Below are 22,831 nucleotides of genomic sequence, written 5' to 3' on the forward strand. Positions count from 1 at the left end.
GCATCAGGGATGCAGAATCAGAAAGGGTAGCAAATGCAGTACTCAAAGTGTTACATCTCAAAGCTCGGAGTATAAGAAATAAGGTGGATGATTTTGTTGCACTTTTACAGATTGTCAGGTATGATATTGTGGCCATCACTGAATCGTGGCTGAAGAATGGTTGTAGTTGGGAGTTGAATGTCCAAGGTTATAAGTTGTATCGGAGGGATAGGAAGGTTGGCAGAGGGAGAGGCATGGCTCTACTGGTAAAGAATGGCATCAAACCATGAGAAAGATGTGACATAGGATCGGAAGATATTGAATTCTTGTGGGTCGAGTTAAGAAACTGAAAGGGTAAAAGGACCCTGATAGTAGTTATATACAGGCCTCCCAACAGTAGCTGGGATATGGACCACAGATTACAACAGGAAATAGAAAAGATACTGGAATGGGTGTTATGTAATGAACCGGAGGTGATTATGGAGCTTAAGGTAAAAGAAGCCTTTGGAGCCAGTGATCAAGTGATCACAAAATTATTTGAGTTCAACTTGAAATTTGATAGGGAGGAAGTGAAGCTTGACATAGCAGTATTTCAGTGGAGTAAAGGAAATTACAGTGGTTTGAGAGAAGAGTTGGCTAAAGTAAAATGGAAGGAGATGCTGGCAGGGCTGACAGCAGAGCAGCAATGGCGTGAGTTTCTAGGAAAGATGAGGAAGGTACAGGATAGATGTACTGTATTCCAAAAACAAAGAAATACTCAAATGGCAAAATAGTACAACTGTGGCTGACAAGGGAAGTCAAAGTTAGTGTAAAAGAAAAGAGGGCATACAACAAAGCAAATAACAAATAAAAGAGAGATTAGAGTAGATATAGGACCACTGGAAAATGAGGCCGGAGAAATAATAATGGGGGACAAGGAGATGGCAGATGAAATAAATGAGTATTTTGCATGTCTTCTCTGTGGAAGACACTAGCAATGTGCCAGATGTTGAAGGGTGTAACTTGCTTACCGAGTTAAGAGCCCACGGCATTACAGGAAAGATACTGGCATGGTGAGCGCATTGGCTGATTGGCAGGAAGCAGCGAGTAGGAATAAAAGGATCCTTTCCTGGTTGACTGCCAGTGACTAGTGATGTTCTGCAGGTGTTGGTGTTGGGACCGCTTCTTTTTATGCTGTATATCAATAATTTGGATGATGGAATAGATGACTGTGTTGCTAAGTTTGCAGATGATTTGAAGATTGGTGGAGGGGCACATAGTGCTGAGGAAACAGTTAAGCTACAGAAGGACTTAGACAGATTAGAAGAATGGGCAAGAAAGAGGCAAATGAAATACAATGTTGGAAAATGCACAGTCATGCACTTTGGTAGTAGAAATAAATGTGCAAACTATTTTCTAAACAGGGAGAAAATCCAAAATCCTGAGATGCAAAGGATCTAGGGAGCCCTTGTGCAGACCACCCTAAAGGTTAACTTGCAGGTAGAGTCAGTGGTGAGGAAGGCAAAGCAATGTTAGCATTCATTTCAAGAGGTCTAGAATACAAGAACAGAGCTGTGATGCTGAGGCTTTATAAGGCACTGGTAAGGCCTCACCTTGAGTATTGTGCACAGTTCTGGGCTACTCATCTGAGAAAAGATGTACTGACATTAAAGAGGGTTCTGAGGAGGTTGACGAGGATGATTCTAGCAACGAAAGGGCTATCATACAAGGAACATTTGATGGCTGTGGGTCTGTACTCGCTGGAATTTAGAAGGACGGGGTGGGGGGAATCTCATTAAAACCTTCTGAGTGTTGAAAGACCTAGACACAATAAATGTGGATAGGATCTTTCCCATGGTAGGGGTCTCTAGGACAAGAGGGCACAGCCTCAGGATAGAGAAGCGTCTGTTTAAATCAGAGATGCAGAGAAATTTCTTTAGCCAGGTGGTGGTGAATTTGTGGAATTTATTACCACAGGCAGCTGCGGAGGCCAGGTCATTGGGTGTATTTAAGGCAGAGCTTGCTCAGTTCTTGAATGGACACGGCGTCAAAGGTTGGGGAGTGGGAAAAAAGAATCAACCATGAATGAATGGTGGAGCAGACCCGATGGGCCAAATGGTCTAATTTCTGCCATGTCTTATGGTCAAATAGTCTAAATCTTTAATTTTGTTCATATTTGTTTCATATTCCTTTCAAAGACTTTTGATTAGATTTACCTTAGCTTTAACTTTTCTTTTGCAAACCTCAACTCCAGGGTCATTGGTGCCAGTTCTATCCATTCTACGATACACTCATGTTACTTTCTCCAATCGTGCAACTTGCAGTTAACTCTGTTCAGTAACAGCACCAGTGATATTCGATTCAATAAACAGAGGCAGAAACAAATTGCGCACCTACAGTGCTAAACCAGACCAAATAAGAAGTATTCTATTAAAATGTAGGCAAAATGAATATTTCAGCAATTTAACAAAACAAAGCGACAAACCCTCAGGCAAATACCACACAATAGAGCAACAGTCCCTAATGGATAGGCATTGCATGTTTTGACTACGCATATAGCAAAGGATCCACAAGACGATGTGAAACTGAATGATAGTGTGTCAAATTTCAGTGCTCGAACTTCTGTTGCAGGAAGAAAATCTTCTGTATCTAGTACCTCCTCTGCATGCATTAAAGCAGAAGCTAATTTAGCTGTTTTAATTTCACGCAAGCAATTATTGAACGACAAACATGGAAAAGCATGGAAACACCTGTTTCAGTTGATAGATATCACAATAGTATTATTGATGTTATGAGGAAGCAAAATGAAACAACCTTATTAGCACAACAATAACACATTTCATCTTTGCCTAAAAGAGAGATTAAAATATTTGATGAAGATCCATTGCAGTATTATGCATTCATGAAGGTCTTAGAAAACAGTGTCGAAGGGAAGACTGACGGCTGTACAGACTGTCTCCATTTCTTTGAACAGTACACTAAGGGTTACCCTAAAGAACTTGTCAGAAATTGCCAGCATGTTGACTTACCAAGACTTTACTGCAGGAACGTTTTGGTAATGAACAGGAAACTGCATCCACTTACACGCAAAAGCTCTTTTTTGAGTACCTATCAAATCTGAAGATATGAAAGCTCTTCAAGACTACAGTCTTTTTCTTAAAGGCTGTTGTAATGTCATGGAAGAAGTGCAGTACACGCGTGAGTGGACATGCTTGCCAATATGTCGATTGTCATAAAGAAATTGCCCAGTATGCGTAAAGATAAATGGAGAACAGTAGTCTGTGAACTGCAAGAAAAGCACGACTATAAGATTAATTTCATTGTCATGGTTGATTTTATTGAAAGACAAGAAAAGATTGCTTCACACACAATGTTTGGGAATATACAAGATGTTACATCACCTGCAATAAGCAAAGATGTGAACAGAACTAAGTCACAATTTCATTCTAAGGCTAAAGGAAGCAGCTTTACCACTACGGTGGCCACTGTAAGAGAAGTAACACTAAAACTGAACCTGGATCTAATGGAAGAGAAATGGTCTCGTCAGCCAGACGGTTTGCTTGTTCTGAGAGGGTGAACATGCATTGGAATTGTGCCCTCAGCTGGAGAAAAGGGTAGACAATGAGAAGGTTGCCTTCCTAAAGGAAAATGGTGCCTGCTATGGTTATTTGTGTACAGTACACTGCAGCAAGGTTGCAGGAAGTGTCTTTCATGCAAGATACGCAATGGCAAGTATCCCAGCACACTTCATATTCACCTGACAAAAAGGATGGCAAAATCAAAATAAGCCAAGAAAGAATTCAAAACAGCAGTGAATAGTGCCCTGGTATCCAATGGTCTTACAGGAACTGGTGATCATGATTATAAATGTCCCATAGTTTCAGTACAAGTGAAGTCTAAGAAGAATAACAAGACAGTGATTACTTAAGCTTTACTAGATCAACAAAGTACAGCAGTGTTCTGCATGGTGGGCCTCATGAACAAGCTCAACCTCAGAGGAAAAAGGCATTCATTCTCTTATGCATCATGGGTCAGAAGATCATGAGTAGTATCATTGCTTCAGGACTGAAAATAGCTGACTTAGATGGTGAAAACTATTGTAAACTACCTAATATCTATACACAGGAAAGTATGCCTGTCCAGAAATGGAATATTCCCCATCAGAGGGATCTCCTGGGCTGGCCTCACCTGAAACGTATCCAATTGCCAGAGATTGATTCGGAAATTGAGCTGCTGACAGGGCCAAATGTGCCTAAAGCGTGGAGCCATTGCAAGTGATTTGCAGGTTTAATGATGGACTCTGTCTAATTAGAACAATGTTGTATTGGACTGTGAATGGACCACTGGAGGAGACCATGGTGATTGAAGAGACTAGGCATAGCCAGAGCTAACAGTTAACAAGATCTCAGATGTGGCCAGGATGAGCTTTGGGAGCAACAACTTAAGGCAGACTTTCCTGAATGTAGTCAGGATAAACAACCTGGTTTGTCAAGCAAAGACCATAAGTTCATGGAGCTGGTTGAAAATTTTGCAAAACTGGTGGATGACAGTGTTGATGATGAGGTAGCTGGTTTATAGAGTCAATGTGTAGTGAAGAAAGGCTATTGATAGGGGAAAATTGCAGTCATCAGGATGATTTGCAACATAAAAGGCAGAGAAAAGTGAATAGGGTGAATATAGGACTGAAGGTGTGTATCTGAATGTGCACAGTATACAGAATAAGGTAGATGAACATGTAGCAAAGTTGCAGGTTGGTAGGTACGATATTGTAGGTATCACTGAATCACAGCTGAAAGATTATAGCTGGGTGCTTAATGTCCAAGGGTACACATTGCATCAAGAGGACAGGCAGGAAGGCAGAAGGGGCAGCATTGCCCTGTTGATTAAAAATGAAATCAAATCATTAGAAAGAGGTGACAGAGGGTAAGAGGGTTTTGAGTCATTCTGGAAAGAGCTAAGGAATTGCAAAGGTTAAAAGACCCTGATGGGAGTTTTATACAGACCTCCAAACAGCAGTAAGAATGTGGTCTACAAATTACAACGGGAGATAGAAAATACATGCCAAAAGGCAATATTACAATAGTCAAGGGGGATTTCAATATGCAGGTAGATTGGGAAAATCATGTTGGTGCTGGATTCCAGAAGGAAGAATTTCCGGAATGCCAACAAGATGGCTTTTTAGAGCAGGTCATGGTTGAGTCTACTAATGAATCAGCTGTACTGGACTGGGTGTTGTGCAACGAAATGGAATTGATTAGAGACCTTAAGGTGAAAGTACCCTTAGGAGCAAGTGATCATAATATGATCGAATTCACCCTGAAATTTGAGAAGGAGAAGGAAAGGTCAGATGTATTAGCATTATAGTGGAGTAAAGGGAATTACAGAGGCATGAGAGAGGAGTTGGCCAGAAGTGGTTGGAAAAAAAAATGCTGGCAAGGATGATGGTAGAGCATCAATTTCTGGAAGCAATTTGGAAGGCACAGGATATATACATCCCAAAGAGGACGAAGTATTCTAAAGGAAAGATGACACAACTGTGGCAAACAAGAGAAGTCAAAGCTAGCATAAAAGCCAAAGAGAGGGCATATAGTAGAGCAAAAATTAGTGGGAAGTTGGAGGATTGGGAAGCTTTTAAAAAGCAAAGGGTAACTAGAAAGGTCATTAAGGTAAAGATGGAATACGAAAATAAGTTAGCCAATGATATTTAAAGAAGATACCAAAAGTTTCTTCAGAAACAAAGTGTAAAAGACAGGTGGGAGTTGATATTGGATGGCTAGAAAATGAAGCTGAAGAGATAGTAATGGGGGAACAATGAAATGGCGGATGAACTGAATAAGGATTTTGCATCAATTTTCACTGTGGAAGACACTAGTAGTATGGTGGAAGTTCCAGGTGTCAAGGATCATGAAGTATGTGAAATTACCTTTACTAGAGAGAAGTTTTTTTGGGAAACTGAAAGGTCTGAAAGTAGATAAGTCACCTGGAACAGATGGTGTACACCTCATGATTCTGAAAGAGGTAGCTGAAGAGATTGAGGAGGCATTGGAAATGATCTTTCAAGAACCACTAGATTCTGGAATGGTTCCGGAAGAATGGACAATTGTAAATGTCATTCCAGTTTTTCAAGAAGGAAGAGGCAGAAGAAACAAAACTATGGGGCAATTAGTCTGAGCTCGGTGCTTGGGAAGATGTTAGAGTCAATTATCAGGGATGAGGACTCAGGGTACTTGGAGGCACATGGTAAAATAGGCTGTAGTCAGTATGGTCTCCTCAAGGGAATATCCTGCTTGACAAATCTGTTCGAATTCTTTGAAGCAACAACAAGCAAGGTAGACAAAGGAGAATCGATTGATCTTGCATACTTGGATTTTCAGAAGGCCTTTGACAAGGTACCACACATGAGGCTGTTTAACAAGCTACAAGCCTATGGTATTACGGGAAAGATTCCAGCATGGATAAAGTAGTGGTTGATTGCCTGAAGCAAACAGTGGGAATAAAGGAAGCCTTTTCTGACTGGCTGCCAGTGACTAGTAGTGTTCTGCAGGGGTCTCTGTTGGGACCAGTTCCTTTTAGGTTATATGTCAATGATTTGGATGATGAAATTGATGGCTTTGTTGCAAAGTTAGCAGACGATATGAAGATAGGTGGAAGGGCAAGTAGTTTTGAGGAAGTAGAGAGACTACAGAGGGACTTAGACAGATTAGGAGAATGGGCAAAGAAATGGCAGATAGAATACAGTATCAGGAAATGTATGGTCAAGCACTTTGGTAGAAGAAATGAAAGGGTTGACTATTTCCTATATGGAGTGAAAATACAAAAAACTGAGGCGCAAAAGGACTTGGGAGTCCTTGTGCAGGATTCCCTAAAGAGTAATTTGCAGGTTGAGTCTGTGGTAAGGAAGGCAAATGCAATGTTAGCATTCATTTGAAGAGGACGAGAAAATAAAAGCAAGGATGTAATATTGAGATTTTATTAAGCACTGATGAGGCCTGACTTGGAGTATTGTGAGCAGTTTCCGGTCCCTTATTTTAGAAAGCATGTGCTCGAGCTGGAGAGGGTTTAAAGGAGGTTCATGAAAATGACTCCAGGATTGAATGGCTTGTCATTTGAAAAGCATTTGATGGCTCTGGGCCTGTATTCATGAGAATTCAGAAGAATGAGGGGTGAACGCATGGAAACCTATCAAGTGGTGAAAGGTCTTGATAGATGGATGTTTCCTATGGGGGGAGAGTCTAAGACTAGAGGACACATTCTCCGAATAGAACAGAGATGAGGAGGAATTTCTTTAACCAGAGTAGTAAATTTGTGGAATTCTTTTCCATAGGCAACAGCGGCAGCCAAGTCTTGATGTATATTTAAGGAAGAGTTTGATAGATTGATTGGTCAGGGTATAAAGGGATATGGGGAGAAGACGGGAGATTGGGGCTGACAGGAAATGGATCAGCCCTGATGAGATGGCAGAGCAGACTTGATGGGCCAAATGGCCTAATTCTGCTCCTATGTCTTATGGTCTTATAATAGGAAGATTGCTGAACAGTGTGCTCTAAGTCTAAGGAAGAGGATAAGAATGGTTTGTTATTGTACACTGACTACATAGCTTTCGTGATGGATGTCATCTCCAGAAGTTATGTCAAAAGACTGCCAGCAGAGGATCTGGAATGCAGTGATGGGAAAGTTTGGTATATTTCACATCATGGCGTTTATCACCCCAGAAAAGGGAAACTTCCTGTTGTGTTTAACTGTGGAGCGACTTTTCAGAGAATATCACTTAATGCTCAGCTTTTACAGGGACCAGATCCTACTTGCTCACAGATCAGAGTTATAACCAGATTCAGAGAAGAACCAGTGGTGTTCATGGCTGATACTGAATCAATGTTTCATTAGGTTAAATTACTAGTGGAAGATGCACATCTGCTGAGGGTTCTCTGTTGATCTGATGGTGACCCCAGCCAATATATGCTGGACTTTAGAATGGTGGTACCTCTCTTTGGAGCAAACTTCATCACCAAGCTAATGCATTGAAGACAATGAAGAAGAGTTCAGCCATGAGACGATGGATAAAGTTTTGCATTGCTTCTGTATTGATGACTGCCTTGTTTCAATGTCCTCTGAGAAAGAAGCAGTTTCTCTTTATCATAACCTTATATCCATTTGTACTAAAGGCAGCTTCTGATTCACAAAGTGGATAAGCAACAGACATAGTGTGCTATCTGTGATACCAGAAGAGTAAAGAGTGAAAGACATGAAGGATTTGCATTTGAATCAAGATATTCCTTCAGTGGAGAGAGTGCTGGTGTGAAATTCACACCAGTACTTTTCAAAAGACATTTGATAAGGTGCCACACATATGGCTGCTGAACAAGATAAAATCCTGTGGTGTTAGAGGAAAGATACTGGCATGGATAGAGGACTGGCTGACAGGCAGGAGGCAGTGAGTGGGAATAAAAGGGGCCTTTTTCTGGTTGGCTACCAGTGACTAGTGGTGTTCTTCAGGTCAGTATTGAGACTGCTACTTTTCCACATAGTTTGTCAATGATTTGGATAATGGAATTGATTACTTTGTGGCAAAGTTTGCGGAAGATATGAAGATAGGTGAAGGGGCAGGTAGTGCTGAGGAAACAATGTGACTGCAGCAGGACTTAGACAAATTGGGAGAATGGGCAAAAAAGTGGCAGATGAAATGTTAGGAAATGTACGATAATGCATTTTGGTAAAAGGAATAATAGTGTGGACTATTATCTAAACGGGGAGAAGGTTCAAACATCAGAGGTGCAGAGGGACTCAGGAGTTCTCGTGCAAGACTCCCAGAAGGTTAATTTACAGGTTCAGTCTGTGGTAAAGAAGGCAAATGCAACGTTGGCATTTATTTCAAGGGGAACAGAATATAGAAGCAAGGAGATAATGCTGAACGTTTATAAGGTTCTAATCAGGCCGTTCTTGGCATATTACCAACAGTTTTGGGCCCATATCTGAGAAAGGATGTGTTGGCATTGTAGAGAGTCCAGAGGTTCACATGGATGATTCTGGGAATGAATGGGTTAACATGAGGAGCATTTGGCAGCTTTGGACCTGTATTCACGGGAATTTAAAAGAATGTGGGAGGATCTCATTGAAACCTACTGAATGTTGAAAGGACTAGAGAGAGTGGATGTGGAGAGGATGTTCTATGTTGGGAGTATTCAGAACTAGAGGGCACAGCCTCAAATTTGAGGGGTGACCTTTGCGAACACAGGTAAGAAGGAATTTTTTTAGCCAGAGAGTAGTGAATCTATGGAATGCTCTGCCACAAACTGTGGTGGAGGCCATGTCCGTGGGTATATTTAAGGCTGAAGTTGATCATTTCCTGATCGGTCAGGGCATCAAAGGATATGACCAGAAGGCAGGTGTATGGGGTTGAGTGGGATCCGGGATCAGACATGATGGAATGATGGAACAGACTCAATGGGCTGAATGGCCTAATTTTGTTCCTACGTCTTATGGAAATTGTGCATTGTCTGATACTTTCAAGTTGAAGATCTCAGTCCAAGATAGACCACTCTCTGGAAGGTGGGGGGGGATCCTCTCCTCAGTTAGTTCCATCTATAATCCTTCAGGAATCTTGAGTCTGATGATGCTATCTGCTAAGAAACATAGAAAACCTACAGCACAATACGGGGTCTTCGGCCCACAAAGTTGTGCCAAACATGTCCCTACCTTAGAAGTTACTAGGGTTACCCATAGCCCTTTATTTTTTCTAAGCTCCATGTACCTATCCAAAAGTCTCTTAAAAGACCCTATCGTATCCACCTCCACCACCATTGCTGGCAGCCCATTCCATGCACTCACCACTCTCTGCGTAAAAAACTGACCCCTGACCTATTCCCAAGCACCTTAAACCTGTGCCCTCTTGTGACAGCCATTTCAGTCCTGGGAAAAAGCTTCTGACTATCCACATGATCAATGCCTCATCCCACAAGATCTATGTAAAAAAAAGGGCTGGGCTGGGATGACATTATACCAACATTAGTTGCTCATAAGTGGAAACGCTGGCTGGAAAAACTCTGCCAGATGGAAGATTGAGGTAGATAGATGCTTGAAACCCCTGGATTTTGGAACAGTTACTGCTGCACAGTTACACCACTTTATTGGCATAAGCAAGGATGGCTATGGAGTATTGTGGATCTATTGTTGCACAATATACACTGTTAGGTGCACAGTATTTTTATCATAGGAAAATTAGGGTAGTTCCATTGAAGTCAGCTTCATCCCTTGTATGGAGCTCACTGCAGCTACAATGGCAAGCTGTATGGAGAGATTGTGGATGAAGGAGTTGCACATACACCTTCATGACTTGGTTTTTCAGATTGATAGCACTTCTGTGAAGTACATCAAGAATTAAACTTCCAGGTTCCGAACATTTATTACTGAGTTTCAGAAATTCTTAAGGTCTTACAAGCAAAGCAGTGGAGGTATGTAAACACTCAAAGCAACCAGGTAGATGTGGCCTCTAGAGGGTTGAAGGTAAAAGCATTCCTAAAGAAAGAGACACAGGTGTCAGGGCCTCAGTATTTTTTTCAGCCTGAAAGGGAACGACATATTGTTCCAGATGTTTCTGGATAACTCCTGCAAGATGATTCCAAAGTCAAGAAGAGTGTTTCAATGTAGAGTGGAAGGGAGGAGGACGTATTACCACATATAATCTATCACTTCTCATCTTGGATACCTTTGAGGCCTGCATTCTTACATTTAAGAACCTGCCCTTGTTTCTTAGGCTACATCCATACTAGACCGGAAAATTTTGAAAACGCCGGTTTCGAGTAAAAACGACAGGCGTCCACACTAGGCGTTTTTCAAAATATCTCTGTCCACATTAAAATGGATATTTGGGCGAATCTATGACAATGTGGAAAAATCTCCTGCTCGCTATCAATGCAGTACTGAGAGCTCTGTCTTGATACAGCAGGTACAACTGAGTTAATTGGATAATCTAAATAACGACATGTCCAATAGTGCAGCATTCCCTCAGTGCTGCACCAGGCTGTCAGCCAAGCTTTTATCCCCAGGTTTCTGAAGTGAGACTTGAACCTATTGTTAGGCCTAACAACATGGGAGATAGGGGGAAGTTCTAAAGAGGAGCTCAAGTCTAGCCCCTGATTGAAATTGAAATTGTTAGGTAAACTGTGGTGCCTAACAACATGGGAATAGGATGAGGTTACAAAGAGATACTCTAGTCCCACTTCATAGAACTCCAACTTAAACACGGTGCCACGCTAAAGCCCATCTGCTATTGCCTTCCCCTTCTCAAAGTTCCTCCAGATCCACGAGATCCTTTCCCCAGTCCCTCAATTTTCAATTCTTCTTTAATGCTGATGTTCACACTGCTGGTTATCGGATTAATTCTCAAGTATCAAAAAACTGAACAGAATCCACCTAGCCGAATCACTATAGAAATATTATAGTGAATTTGTTTGTGTGCAGTTGGCTCCAATGAACATATGGAGTATTTTTCTTAGAGATTACACTTCTCTAGTTCAGATTTGATAGAACATTTTGTGCGGTCCATATCTTTGCAACAAGGTATCATTCAATTGGCCTGAGTAATGCTGGATTAGGAATCAGAAATTCCATTGAGTTCGTAGTCTTAATCACCACACAAAGTGGTTGCAAGGGAGGTAGAAGGAACTGCACTTTTGAATAACAGGAACTTGGGACAGCCGTATCTAGGACATCTGGGTCCTGGTTAACAACTTCAAGAGGGGAGTGCGGAGTGAAAGTCAAGGAACAGTTTGTACAACACACATAAAAATTGCTGGTGAATGCAGCAGGCCAGGCAGCATGCATAGGAAGAGGTAGAGTCGACGTTTTGGGCCTAGACCCTTCGTCAGGACCAACTGAAAGAAGAGATAGTAAGAGATTTGAAAGTGGGAGTGGGAGGGGGAGGGGGAGATCCAAAATTATAGGAAAAGACAGGAGGGGGAGGGATGGAGCCAAGAACTGGAAAGTTGATTGGCAAAAGGGATATGAGAGGATCATGGGACTGGAGGCTTAGGGAGAAAGAAAGAGGGGAGGGGAGAAGCCCAGAGGATGGGCAAGGAGCATAGTGAGAGGGACAGAGGGAGAAAAAGGAGATAGAGAAAAAAAATTAATAATAATAATAAATGAATAAATAATGGATGGGGTATGAAGGAAAGGTGGGGCATTAACGGAAGTTTGAGAAGCCAATGTTCATGCCATCAGGTTGGAGGCTACCCAGCCGGAATATAAGGTGTTGTTCCTCCAACCTGAGTGTGGCTTCATCTTGACAGTAGAGGAGGCCGTGGATAGACATATCAGAATGGGAATGGGACGTGGAATTAAAATGTGTGGCCACTGGGAGATCCTGCTTTCTCTGGCGGACAGAGCATGGGTGTTCAGAGAAGCGGTCTTCCAGCCTGCGTCGGGTCTCGCTAATATATATAAGGCCGCATCAGGAGCACCGGATGCAGTATTTCACCCCAGCCAACTCACAAGTGAAGTGTGAGTCTCCCTCCCAGCACTTATTCTTGCAAGTGGAACAAGTGCTACACATGTCCTTACACTTCCTCCCTCACCACCATTCAAGGCCCCAGACAGTCCTTCCAGGTGAGGCGACACTTCACCTCTGAGTCGGCTGGGGTGATATACTGCATCAGGTGTTTCAGAAAGGACAGGGAGGGAGGTAGGTAAAATAGGTGGGGGAGTGGCACTGTTGATCAGCGATAGCGTCACGGCCATAGAAAAGGAGGAGGACATGGAGGGATTGTCTACGGAGTCTATGTGGGTGGAAGTTAGGAACAAGAAGGCATCAATGGGTGTTTTTTTTATAGACCACTCAACAGTAAAAGGGACATCGAGGAGCAGATAAGGAGACAGTTCTGGAAAGGTGTAATAATAACAGGGTTGTCGTAGTGGGAGGTTTTAATTTCCGGAATATCGATCGGCATGTCCCCAGAGTGAGGGGTTTAGATGGGGTGGAGTTTGTTAGGTGTATTCAAGAAGGTTTCTTGAGACAATATGTAGATAAGCCTACAAGAGGAGAAGCTGTACTTGATCTGGTATTGGGAAATGAACCTGGTCAGGTGTCAGATCTCTCAGTGGGAGAGCATTTTGGAGATAGCGATCACAACTCTATCTCCTTTACCATAGCATTGGAGAGGGATAGGAACAGACAAGTTAGGAAAGCGTTAAATTGGAGTAAGGGGAAATACAAGGCTATCAGGCAGGAACTTGGGAGCATAAATTGGAAACAGATATTCTCAAGGAAATGTACGGAAGAAATGTGGCAAATGTTCAGGAAATATTTGTGTGGAGTTTTGCATAGGTACATTCCAATGAGACAGGGAAAGGATGGTAGGGTTCAGGAACCATGGTGTACAAAGGCTGTTGTAAATCTAGTCAAGAAGAAAAGAAGAGCTTAGGAAAGGTTCAAAAAACAAGGTAATGATAGAGATCCAGAAGATTATAAGGCTAGCAAGAAGGAATTTAAGAATGAAATTAGGAGAGCCAGAAGGGGCCATGAGAAGGCCTTGGAGGACAGGATTAAGGAAAACCCCAAGGCATTCCACAAGTATGTGAAGAGCAAGAGGTTAAGTCGTGAGAGAATAGGACCAATCAAGTGTGACAGTGGAAAAGTGTGTATGGAACCGGTGGAGATAGAGGTGTAGTACTTAATGAATACTTTGCTTCAGTATTGACTATGGAAAAGGATCTTGGCAATTGTAGGGAAGACTTAAGGTGGACAGAAAAGCTTGAGTATGTAGGTATTAAGAAAGAGGATGTGCTAGAGCTTTTGGAAAGCATCACGTTGGATAAGTCACCAGGACCAAATGAGATGTACTCAGGCTACCGTGGGAGGTGAGGGAAGAGATTGTTGAGTCTCTGGCGATAATCTTTGCATCATCAATGGGGACAGGAGAGGTTCGGGAGGATTGGAGGGTTGCAGATGGTGTTCCATTATTCAAGAAAGGGAGTAGAGATAGCCTAGGAAATTATAGACCAGTGAGTCTAACTTCAGTGGTTGGTAAGTTGATGGAGAAGATCCTAAGAAGCAGGATTTATGACATTAGGAGAGGCATAGTATGATTAGGAATAGTCAGCATGGCTTTGTGAAAGGCAGTTCATGCCTTATGAGCCTGACTGAAATTTTTGAAGATGTGACTAAAGACATTGATGATGGTAGAGCAGTAGATGTAGTGTATATGGATTTCAGCAAGGCATTTGACAAAGAAACCCATGTAAGGCTTATTGAGAAAGTAAGGAGGCATGGGATCCAAGGGGACATTGCTTTGTGGATCCAGAACTGGCTTGCCCACAGAAGGCAAAGAGTGGTTGTAGATGGGTCATATTCTGCATGGAGGTTGGTGACCAGAGGTGTGCCTCAGGGATCTGTTCTGGGACCCCTACTCTTCGTGATTTTTATAAATGACCTGGATGAAGTGGAGGGATGGGTTAGTAAATTTGCTGATGACACAAAGGTTGGAGGTGTTGTGGATAGTGTGGAGGGCTGTCAGAGGCTACAACGGGACATTGATAGGATGCAAAAATGGGCTGAGAAGTGGCAGATGGAGTTCAACACAGATAAGTGTGAGGTGGTTCATTTTGGTTGGTCAAATACGATGACAGAATACAGCATTTATGGTAATACTATTGGCAGTGTGGAGGATCAGAGGGATCTTGAGGTCCGAGTCCATAGGACACTCAAGGCTGCTGCGCAGGTTGACTCTGTGGTTAAGAAAGCATACGATGCATTGGCCTTCATCAATCATGAGATTGAGTTTAGGAGCCGAGAGGTAATGCTGCAGCTATATAGGACCCAGGTCAGACCCAACTTGGGGTACTGTGCTCAGTTCTGGTCACCTCACTACAGGAAGGATGTGGAAACCATAGAAAGGGTGCAGAGGAGATTTACAAGGATATTGCCTGGACTTGGGGGGGCATGCCTTATGAGAATGGGTTGAGTGAACTCAGCTTTTCTTCCTTAGAGCGACGGAAGATGAGAGCTGACCTGATCAAGGTGTATAAGATTATTAGAGGCATTGATTGTGTGGATAGTCAGAGGCTTTTTCCCAGGGTTGAAATAGCTAGCACAAGAGGGCACAGTTTTAAGGTGCTTAGAAGTAGGTACAGAGGAGATATCAAGTTGTTGTTCGTTTTTCTTTTACGCAGAGTGGTGAGTGCGTAGAATGGGCTGCCGGCGACACTGGTGGAGGCAAATATGATAGGGTCTTTTAAGAGACTCCTGGACAGGTACATGGAGCTCAGAAAAATAGAGGGTTATGGGTAACTCTAGGTAATTTGTCAGGCAAGGACATGTTTGGCACAGCTTTGTGGGCCGAAGGGCCAGTATTGTGCTGTCGGTTTTCTGTGTTTCTATATAATGCCATTAAGATGATTCACACTTTAATCCCAAGTGATTCTGATAACATTGTCTAAAATCTAAAGTTTTTGAACAATTATTTTCAATGAGTAAAGTGCATTTGCACACAGAATATGTCACTATATGATTTTGCAATCTATGAATGAAACCCAGAAATCATGACCTCTAACCATTAGCTACACAGAAACTAACTTAGGGAAGCAGAAGTGGTATTGAGGCTGATTTTACTTTGAATTTCAGTGTATAAGTGATGGCTTCACACTGGACCATTTGTTCTGATTAACAGTTCAAAAAAACAAACCATTATATGCTCATGATCACAGGATTTGTACACATCCTGTATTGAAGAAACTGTCCTCTTGTAATTTTCCTGTCATTTAATCTCTTTCCTTGTTATCGCTCATTCTTTCGATGCAAATGCGACCAGCAAGGCCACCAGTTATTACCCAACTCTAACTCTGGTTGGGATTCAGTTGTTGGTTCAATCCCTGCCTGAAGATCAGCTTCCGCAAGATTAGGTACTGTATCTACCAACATGGAATGAATTTAAGACTAAATCAAGGCACAATTCCGATGGTCATGTGTATGAACTTGTTCAAATTTCATATATAACAAGTACCTATTTAGCAAAGATCCAATGTTATAAAAAGTGGAAAAGGCTGATGGAGAATTATCATGGAATTTCAGACATTGCTGTTTCAATTGAAAGACATACCTTCACAGCTTCTGCATGAGTAACTTTATCAAACACCTTGTCGTTCACTCGGAGAATCTGATCGCCTACCCGAAGTCCTTCTTTTTCGGCCAAGGAGCCTTGTTCAACAAGAGACACATAGATCCCGACCCCATGTTCTGAGCCACCTCGGATACTGAAGCCCAAACCCTCGTGAGTTTTATTTCTTTTCAGTGTCACCTGCCTGATTTCTCCACAGTTTTCCTTCGTCGCCCAGGTTTGATAGAGGGGAGCTATCCATTGATCGGTGCTGAAGTTGACATGTCCTGGGCCACAAACTGGAGAATCCACTGGCTATGGAGGGTGGGAAGGTGGGGAAAAAAGAATGGTGTTATAAAGAGACACTCTGATGCAGGTAGAAGGCATTGCCCTCACTTCATCTCAAACTAGCCATACCCAATCAAGTACTTTTTAAAGAGTTGTCCAGTTACATTGTAAAGCTGTACATTTATGTTCGATAAGATAACAACCGGTTAACCACTTTTGGTGATGCTAATTTAGGGATGAACATTAGTTCCATGTAATGTGCCTGTACTTGATCCAAATAAACCATCAGCACCATTACATTCATCTCAGAGAGCATATCGGCCTTCAGTTTGACACCTGAGCTCAAAGGTGACATGATTTTGTGAAATGCAACTCACATTTGTCAGACTAATTAGAGTTCTTTAAATGACATGAGCTATGAATACAGCAGAATCAGTAATATTCAGACAGGAAACAAAGAGTAGGGATTAATGGGTCCTTTTCAGAACGGCAGGCAGTGACTAGTGGGGTACCGCAAGGCTCGGTGCTGGGACCGCAGCTATTTACAAGATACATTAATGATTTAGATGAAGGGATTAAAAGTAACATTAGCAAATTTGCAGATGACACAAAACTGGGTGGCAGTGTGAAATGTAAGGAGGATGTTATGAGAATGCAGGGTGACTTGGACAGGCTGGGTGAGTGGGCAGATGCATGGCAGATGCAGTTTAATGTGGATAAATGTGAGGTTATCCACTTTGGTGGCAAGAGCAGGAAGGGAGATTACTATCTGAATGGTGTCAAGTTAGGAAAAGGGGAAGTACAACGAGATCTAGGTGTCCTTGTTCATCAGTCACTGAAAGTAAGCATGCAGGTACAGCAGGCAGTGAAGAAAGCTAATGGCATGCTGGCCTTCATAACAAGGATAATTGAGTATAGGAGCAAAGAGGTCCTCCTGCAGTTGTACAGGGCCCTGGTGAGACCACACCTGGAGTATTGTGTATAGTTCTGGTCTCCAAATTTGAGGAAGGACATTCTAGCTATTGAGGGAGTGCAGCGTAGGTTCACGAGGTTAATTCCCGGGATGGCAGGACTGTCATATGTTGAAAGATTGGAGCGACTGGGCTTGTATACACTGGAATTTAGAAGGATGAGAGGGGATCTGATTGAAATATAAAAGATTATTAAGGGATTGGACACGCTAGAGGCAGGAACAGGTTCCTGATGTTGGGGGAATCCAGAACCAGAGGCCACAGTTTAAGAATAAGGGGTAGACAATTTAGAACAGTGTTGCGGAAAAACTTTTTCACACAGAGGGTTGTGGTTCTGTGGAATGCTCTGCCTCAGAAGGCAGTGGAGGCCAATTCTCTGGACTCTTTCAAGAAAGAGTTAGATAGAGCTCTTAAAGATAGCGGAGTGAAGGGATATGGGGAGAAGGCAGGAAAGGGTACTGATTGTGGATGATCAGCCATGATCACAGTGAATGGTGGTGCTGGCTGAAAGGGCTGAATGGCCTACTCCTGCACCTATTGTCTATTGTCTATAATATACCATTATTACTTTACTTTATTGTCACCAAACAATTGATACTAGAGCGTACAATCATCACAGCGATATTTGATTCTGTGCTTCGCACTCCCTGGAGTACAAATAGATAGTAAGTAGTAAAAATTTAAATTATAAATCATCAATAGAAAATAGAAAAGAGAAAGCAACGCAGTGCAAAAAAAACCGAGAGGCAGGTCCGGATATTTGGAGGGTACGGCCCAGATCTGGGTCAGGATCCATTCAGCAGTCTTATCACAATTGGAAAGAAGCTGTTCCCAATCTGATATTCAAGTATTCAGAAGGCATTTGATAAGATGAGTATGATAGGTCAATAGCGCTTTGACCAGTGACCAATCTATGCTTGGGATTAATTAGTAAGAGCAGATTAAAGGAAGGCAGGGTCAAGTGCAGAGACCATCGTCTGAATGGATAGGGTGGTGAAGAAAGCTTTTGGTATGCTGGCCTTTATAGATCAGAGCATTGAGTATAGCAGTTGGGATGTAACGTTGAAATTGTATAAGGCATTGGTAATGCCAAATTTGGAGTATTGTGTACAGTTCTGGTCACCGAATTATAGGAAAGATGTCAATAAAATTGAGAGAGTACAGAGGAGGTTTACTAAAATGTTGCGTGGGTTTAATCTCCTAAGTTACAGAGAAAGGTTGAAGTTAGGTCTTTATTCTTTGGAGCGTAGAAGGTTGAGAGGGGACTTGACAGAGGTGTTTAAAATTATGAGGGGGATTGATAGAGTTGACGTGGTTAGGCTTTTTCCATTGAGAGTGGGGGAGATTCAAACAAGAGGACATGAGTTGAGAGTTAAAGAGCAAAAGTTTAGGGGTAACATGAGGGGGAACTTCTTTACTTAGAGAGTGGTAGCTGTGTGGAACAAGCTTCCAGCAGAAGTGGTTGAGGCAGGTTCGATGCTGTCATTTAAAGTTAAATTGGATAGATATATGGACAGGAAGGGAATGGAGGGTTATGGACCGAGTGCAGGTCGGTGAGACGAGGGGAGAGTAGGAGTTCGGCACGGACTAGAAGGGCCGAGATGGCCTGTTTCCGTGCTGTAGTTGTTATATAGTTATATATAGTCAAAGTGGTGATCTTAAGGCTTCATCTCTTTGATGCTTCAGTGGAGAGAGGTTTCACTCAGAAAGAGAAGGAAAGTAAAGTTCTTTTTTCATTCTCATCTCTGCTAAGACAGTAGGGATGACAGACAGGATAGTGAAATGCTCTTCTTGCGGGATATGGGGTGACAGGGAGACCTCCAGTGTCCCTGATGACTACAATTGTGAGAAGTGCACAGCTGGAGCCTCTAACAAACTGCATTAAGGAGTTGGAGCTGGAACTGGATGAACTCCCAATCATTCGGGAGGCTGCAGGGTTGATAGAGAGGTGGTTACACCCAAGATGCAGGACACAGGAAACTAGGTAATAGTAAGGAAGAGGAAAGTGGTTAAGGAGCCAGTGCAGAGCACGCCTGTGGCCATTCTCCTTAACAACAGGTGTATCACTTTGGATACTGTGGGGGTGGATGGCCTAACAGAGGAAAGTCGCAACGAGCGAGCCTCTGGCACTATCTGCCTCTGTGACTCAGAAGGGAAGGCAGGAGAAGAGACACACTGTGGTGATAGGGGATTCATTAGTTATGGGAATGGACAGGATGTTCTGTGGGTGAGAACAAGATTCCCAGATAGTATGTTGCCTCCCGGGTGTCAGGGTCTAGGGTCCAGGATATCTTGGATTGAGTCCTCAGTATTCTTAAGTAGAAGGGTAAACAGCAAGAAGTCAAGGTCAAAATGAGTTGGTGTAGGAGGGAGGGCATAAGAATTTTGGATCATTGGGCTCTCTTCCAAGGAAGGTGGGACATGTAGAGAAGAGAAGGTTTGCAGTTGAGCTGAAGGGGGACTAGTACCCTAGCAGGAAGGTTTGTTAATGCTGGAAAGTGGGGTTTAAACTAGAGTTGCAGGCAAATGGGAACCAGAGTGCCAGAACAGTCAGTGGAGAGGTTGTGGAGTAAGATGTTGGTAGGATCGCAGACAAAGTTGGGAATCAAAAGGCTGAGCATGGTGTGACTACTGTCCTGAGCTGCCTATATTTCAATACAAGAAATATCACAGGAAAGGTGGATTTCAGTGCTGAAGATGAGGTAGCTGGCTTCAAACAGAAGCAACGTGCAGTGAGGAGAGGCTGTTGATAGGGCAAAATTGCAGTCAACAAGATAAGTTGCAACGCAAGAGGCGGATAAATCGAAAAGATTGAATATAGGACTGAAGGTATTGTATTGGAATGCGTGCAGTTTACAGAACAAGGTAGATGAACTTGCAGCATAGTTGCAGGCTGGCAGGTAAAAATGACCAAGGATACACATTGAATCAAAAAGATAGGCAGGAAGGCAGACAGGCAGCATTGCTCTGTTGGTAACAAAAGTGAAATCAAATCATTAGAAAGAGGTGGCATAGGGGTCGGAAGGTGTTGAATCATTGTAGACAGAGCTAAGAAACTGCAAGGGTATAAAGACCCTTATGGGAGTTGTATACTTGTATACAGACCCTCAAACAATAGTAAGGATGTAGCTGACAAACTACAACAGGAGGTATAAATTGCATGCCAAAAGGACAATGTTGCTATTGTCATGGGGGACTTCAATATGCAGATAGATTGGAAAAAATCAAGTTGGTACTGAATTCCAGGAAGGGGAATCTCTAAAGTGCCTTGAGATGGCACTTTTTAGAGGAGGTCGTAGTTGAGCCCATTGGAGGATCATCTATTCTATTGGATGCGTGCAATGTACCAGAATTGATTAGAGAGCTTACGGGGAAAGAACCCTGAGGGAAAGTGATCATAATATGATTGAATTCACTCTGAAATTTGAGAAGTACTTTATATTTTGTTGTCGCCAAACAATTAATACTCGAACATACAATCGTCACAGTGATATTTGATTCTGCGCTTCCCGCTCCCTGGATTACAAATATTAAATATTAAACATATTAAAAATAGTCAAAATTAGTAAATACAAAAATTTAAATTATAAATCATAAATAGAAAATAGAAAAATGGAAAGTAAGGTAGTGCAAAAAAACCGAGAGGCAGGTCCGGATATTTGGAGGGTACGGCCCAGATCCCGGTCAGGATCCGTTCAGCTATCACAGTTGGAAAGAAGTTGTTTCCAAATCTGGCCGTACGAGTCTTCAAGCTCCTGAGCCTTCTCCCGGAGGGAAGAGGGACGAAAAGTGTGTTGGTGGGTGGGTCGCGTCCTTGATTATCCTGGCAGCACTGCTTCGACAGCGTGTGGTGTAAAGTGAGTCCAAGGACGGAAGATTGGTTTGTGTGATGTGCTGTGCCGTGTTCATGATCTTCTGCAGCTTCTTCTGGTCTTGGACAGGACAACTTCCATACCAGGTTGTGATGCACCCTAGAAGAATGCTTTCTACGGTGTATCTATAAAAATTAGTGAGGATTTTAGGGGATAGGCCAAATTTCTTTAGTTTTCTCAGGAAGTAAAGGTGCTGGAGGGCCTTCTTGGCAGTGAACTCTGCTTGGTTGGACCAAGTCAGGTCATTTGTGATACTGACCTCAAGGAACTTAAAGCTTTTGACCTGTTCCACTTGCGCACCACTGATGTAAATTGGGTCGTGCGGTCTGCTACTCCTTCTGAAGTTAACAACCAATTCCTTCGTCTTGCTGACGTTGAGGGATAGGTTACTGTCTTCGCACCATGCCACCAGGTTCTTAATTTCCTCTCTGTACTCAAACTCATCATTACCCGAGATACGGCCTACAATTGTTATGTCATCCGCAAACTTATATATTGAGTTTGATGGAAACTTGGCTACACAATCATGGGTGTACAGTGAGTACAGCAGGGGGCTGAGTACACAGCTTTGTGGGGCACCGGTGCTCAGGGTGATTGTAGAGGAGAGCTTGTCTCCTATTTTTACAGCCTGGGTCCTGTCTGTGAGGAAGTTGAAGATCCAGCTGCAGATCTGAGTGCTAAGGAGCAGGTTCTGGAGCTTAGGAATCAGTTTATTTGGAATGATGGTATTAAAGGCAGAGCTGTAGTCAAAGAAAAGGAGCCTTATGTATGCGTCTTTATTCTCCAGGTGTTCTAAGGAGGAATGTAGGGCCGGAGAGATGGCATCTGCCATTGACCTGTTGCTCCGGTAGGTGATTTGCAAAGCATCGAGTTTGACCGGTAGGCTGTGGTTGATGTGTGCCATAACCAATCTCTCAAAGCACCTCATAGCAATTGATGTCAGAGCCACAGGTCGATAGTCATTCAGGTATGCCACCTTGCTCTTCTTCGGCACTGGGATTATCATTGCCTTCTTAAAACACAAGGGGATCTTAGACTGAAGCAAGGAGCAGTTGAAGATGTCAGCAAACACACCAGCTAGTTCGCTTGCACAGGCCCGGAGAACCCGTCCTGGGACACTATTTGGGCCCGTTGCCTTCCTTGGATTTATCTTCAGGAAGGTCCTTCTAACGTCCTCCTCGGTGACGATGAATCTCGATGCCACCAGGTCCGGTTCATCCGGAGAGAGCGGGACGCTCCTCTTCTGTTCGAATCTTGCGTAGAATACGTCAAGTTCGTCAGGAAGAGAAACGCCACAGTTATTGATATTCCCAGCCTTTGCTTTGCGCCCATTGATCTCATTTAGACCCTGCCACAGTCTACTGGCATCCCTCTGGTTAGCCTGGGCTTCCAACTTGGCTTGATATTGCCTCTTGGCGCCCTTAATGGCTTTCCGGAGTTCATGCCTGGATTCCGTGTAGCGACTGGTATCCCCGGACTTAAAAGCTGCATTTCCAGCCTTGTAAAGGGACTTGACCTCATAATTCATCCAAGGTTTCCGGTTAGGGAATACCCGGATCGTCTTGCGAGACACACAGTCCTCCATGCATTTCCAAATAAAGTCCGTGACAGCTGAGGCATACTCATCGAGGTTAGCTGCCGAGTCCTTGAATACTAA

The 22,831-nt window shown here is 42.9% G+C and overlaps 1 protein-coding gene across 4 annotated transcripts in view; it reads right to left on the reverse strand.

Annotated features, from left to right (window-relative positions):
- The window catches only part of LOC134359726 (whirlin-like), a 261,112-nt gene that overhangs the window by 216,414 nt on the left and 21,867 nt on the right, over positions 1-22,831 (reverse strand). For 3 of the 4 annotated variants that reach the window (XM_063073257.1, XM_063073256.1, XM_063073255.1), the window contains exon 2: positions 16,047-16,358. The exons of the other annotated variant lie outside the window; for it this stretch is intronic. In XM_063073257.1, the coding sequence (XP_062929327.1) occupies positions 16,047-16,358 (312 nt within the window). The remainder of the gene's footprint in view (positions 1-16,046; positions 16,359-22,831) is intronic. 4 annotated transcript variants of the gene reach the window in all.

The sequence above is a fragment of the Mobula hypostoma genome, chromosome 21 (assembly GCF_963921235.1).
Source record: "Mobula hypostoma chromosome 21, sMobHyp1.1, whole genome shotgun sequence".
Classification (NCBI taxonomy): domain Eukaryota; kingdom Metazoa; phylum Chordata; class Chondrichthyes; order Myliobatiformes; family Myliobatidae; genus Mobula; species Mobula hypostoma.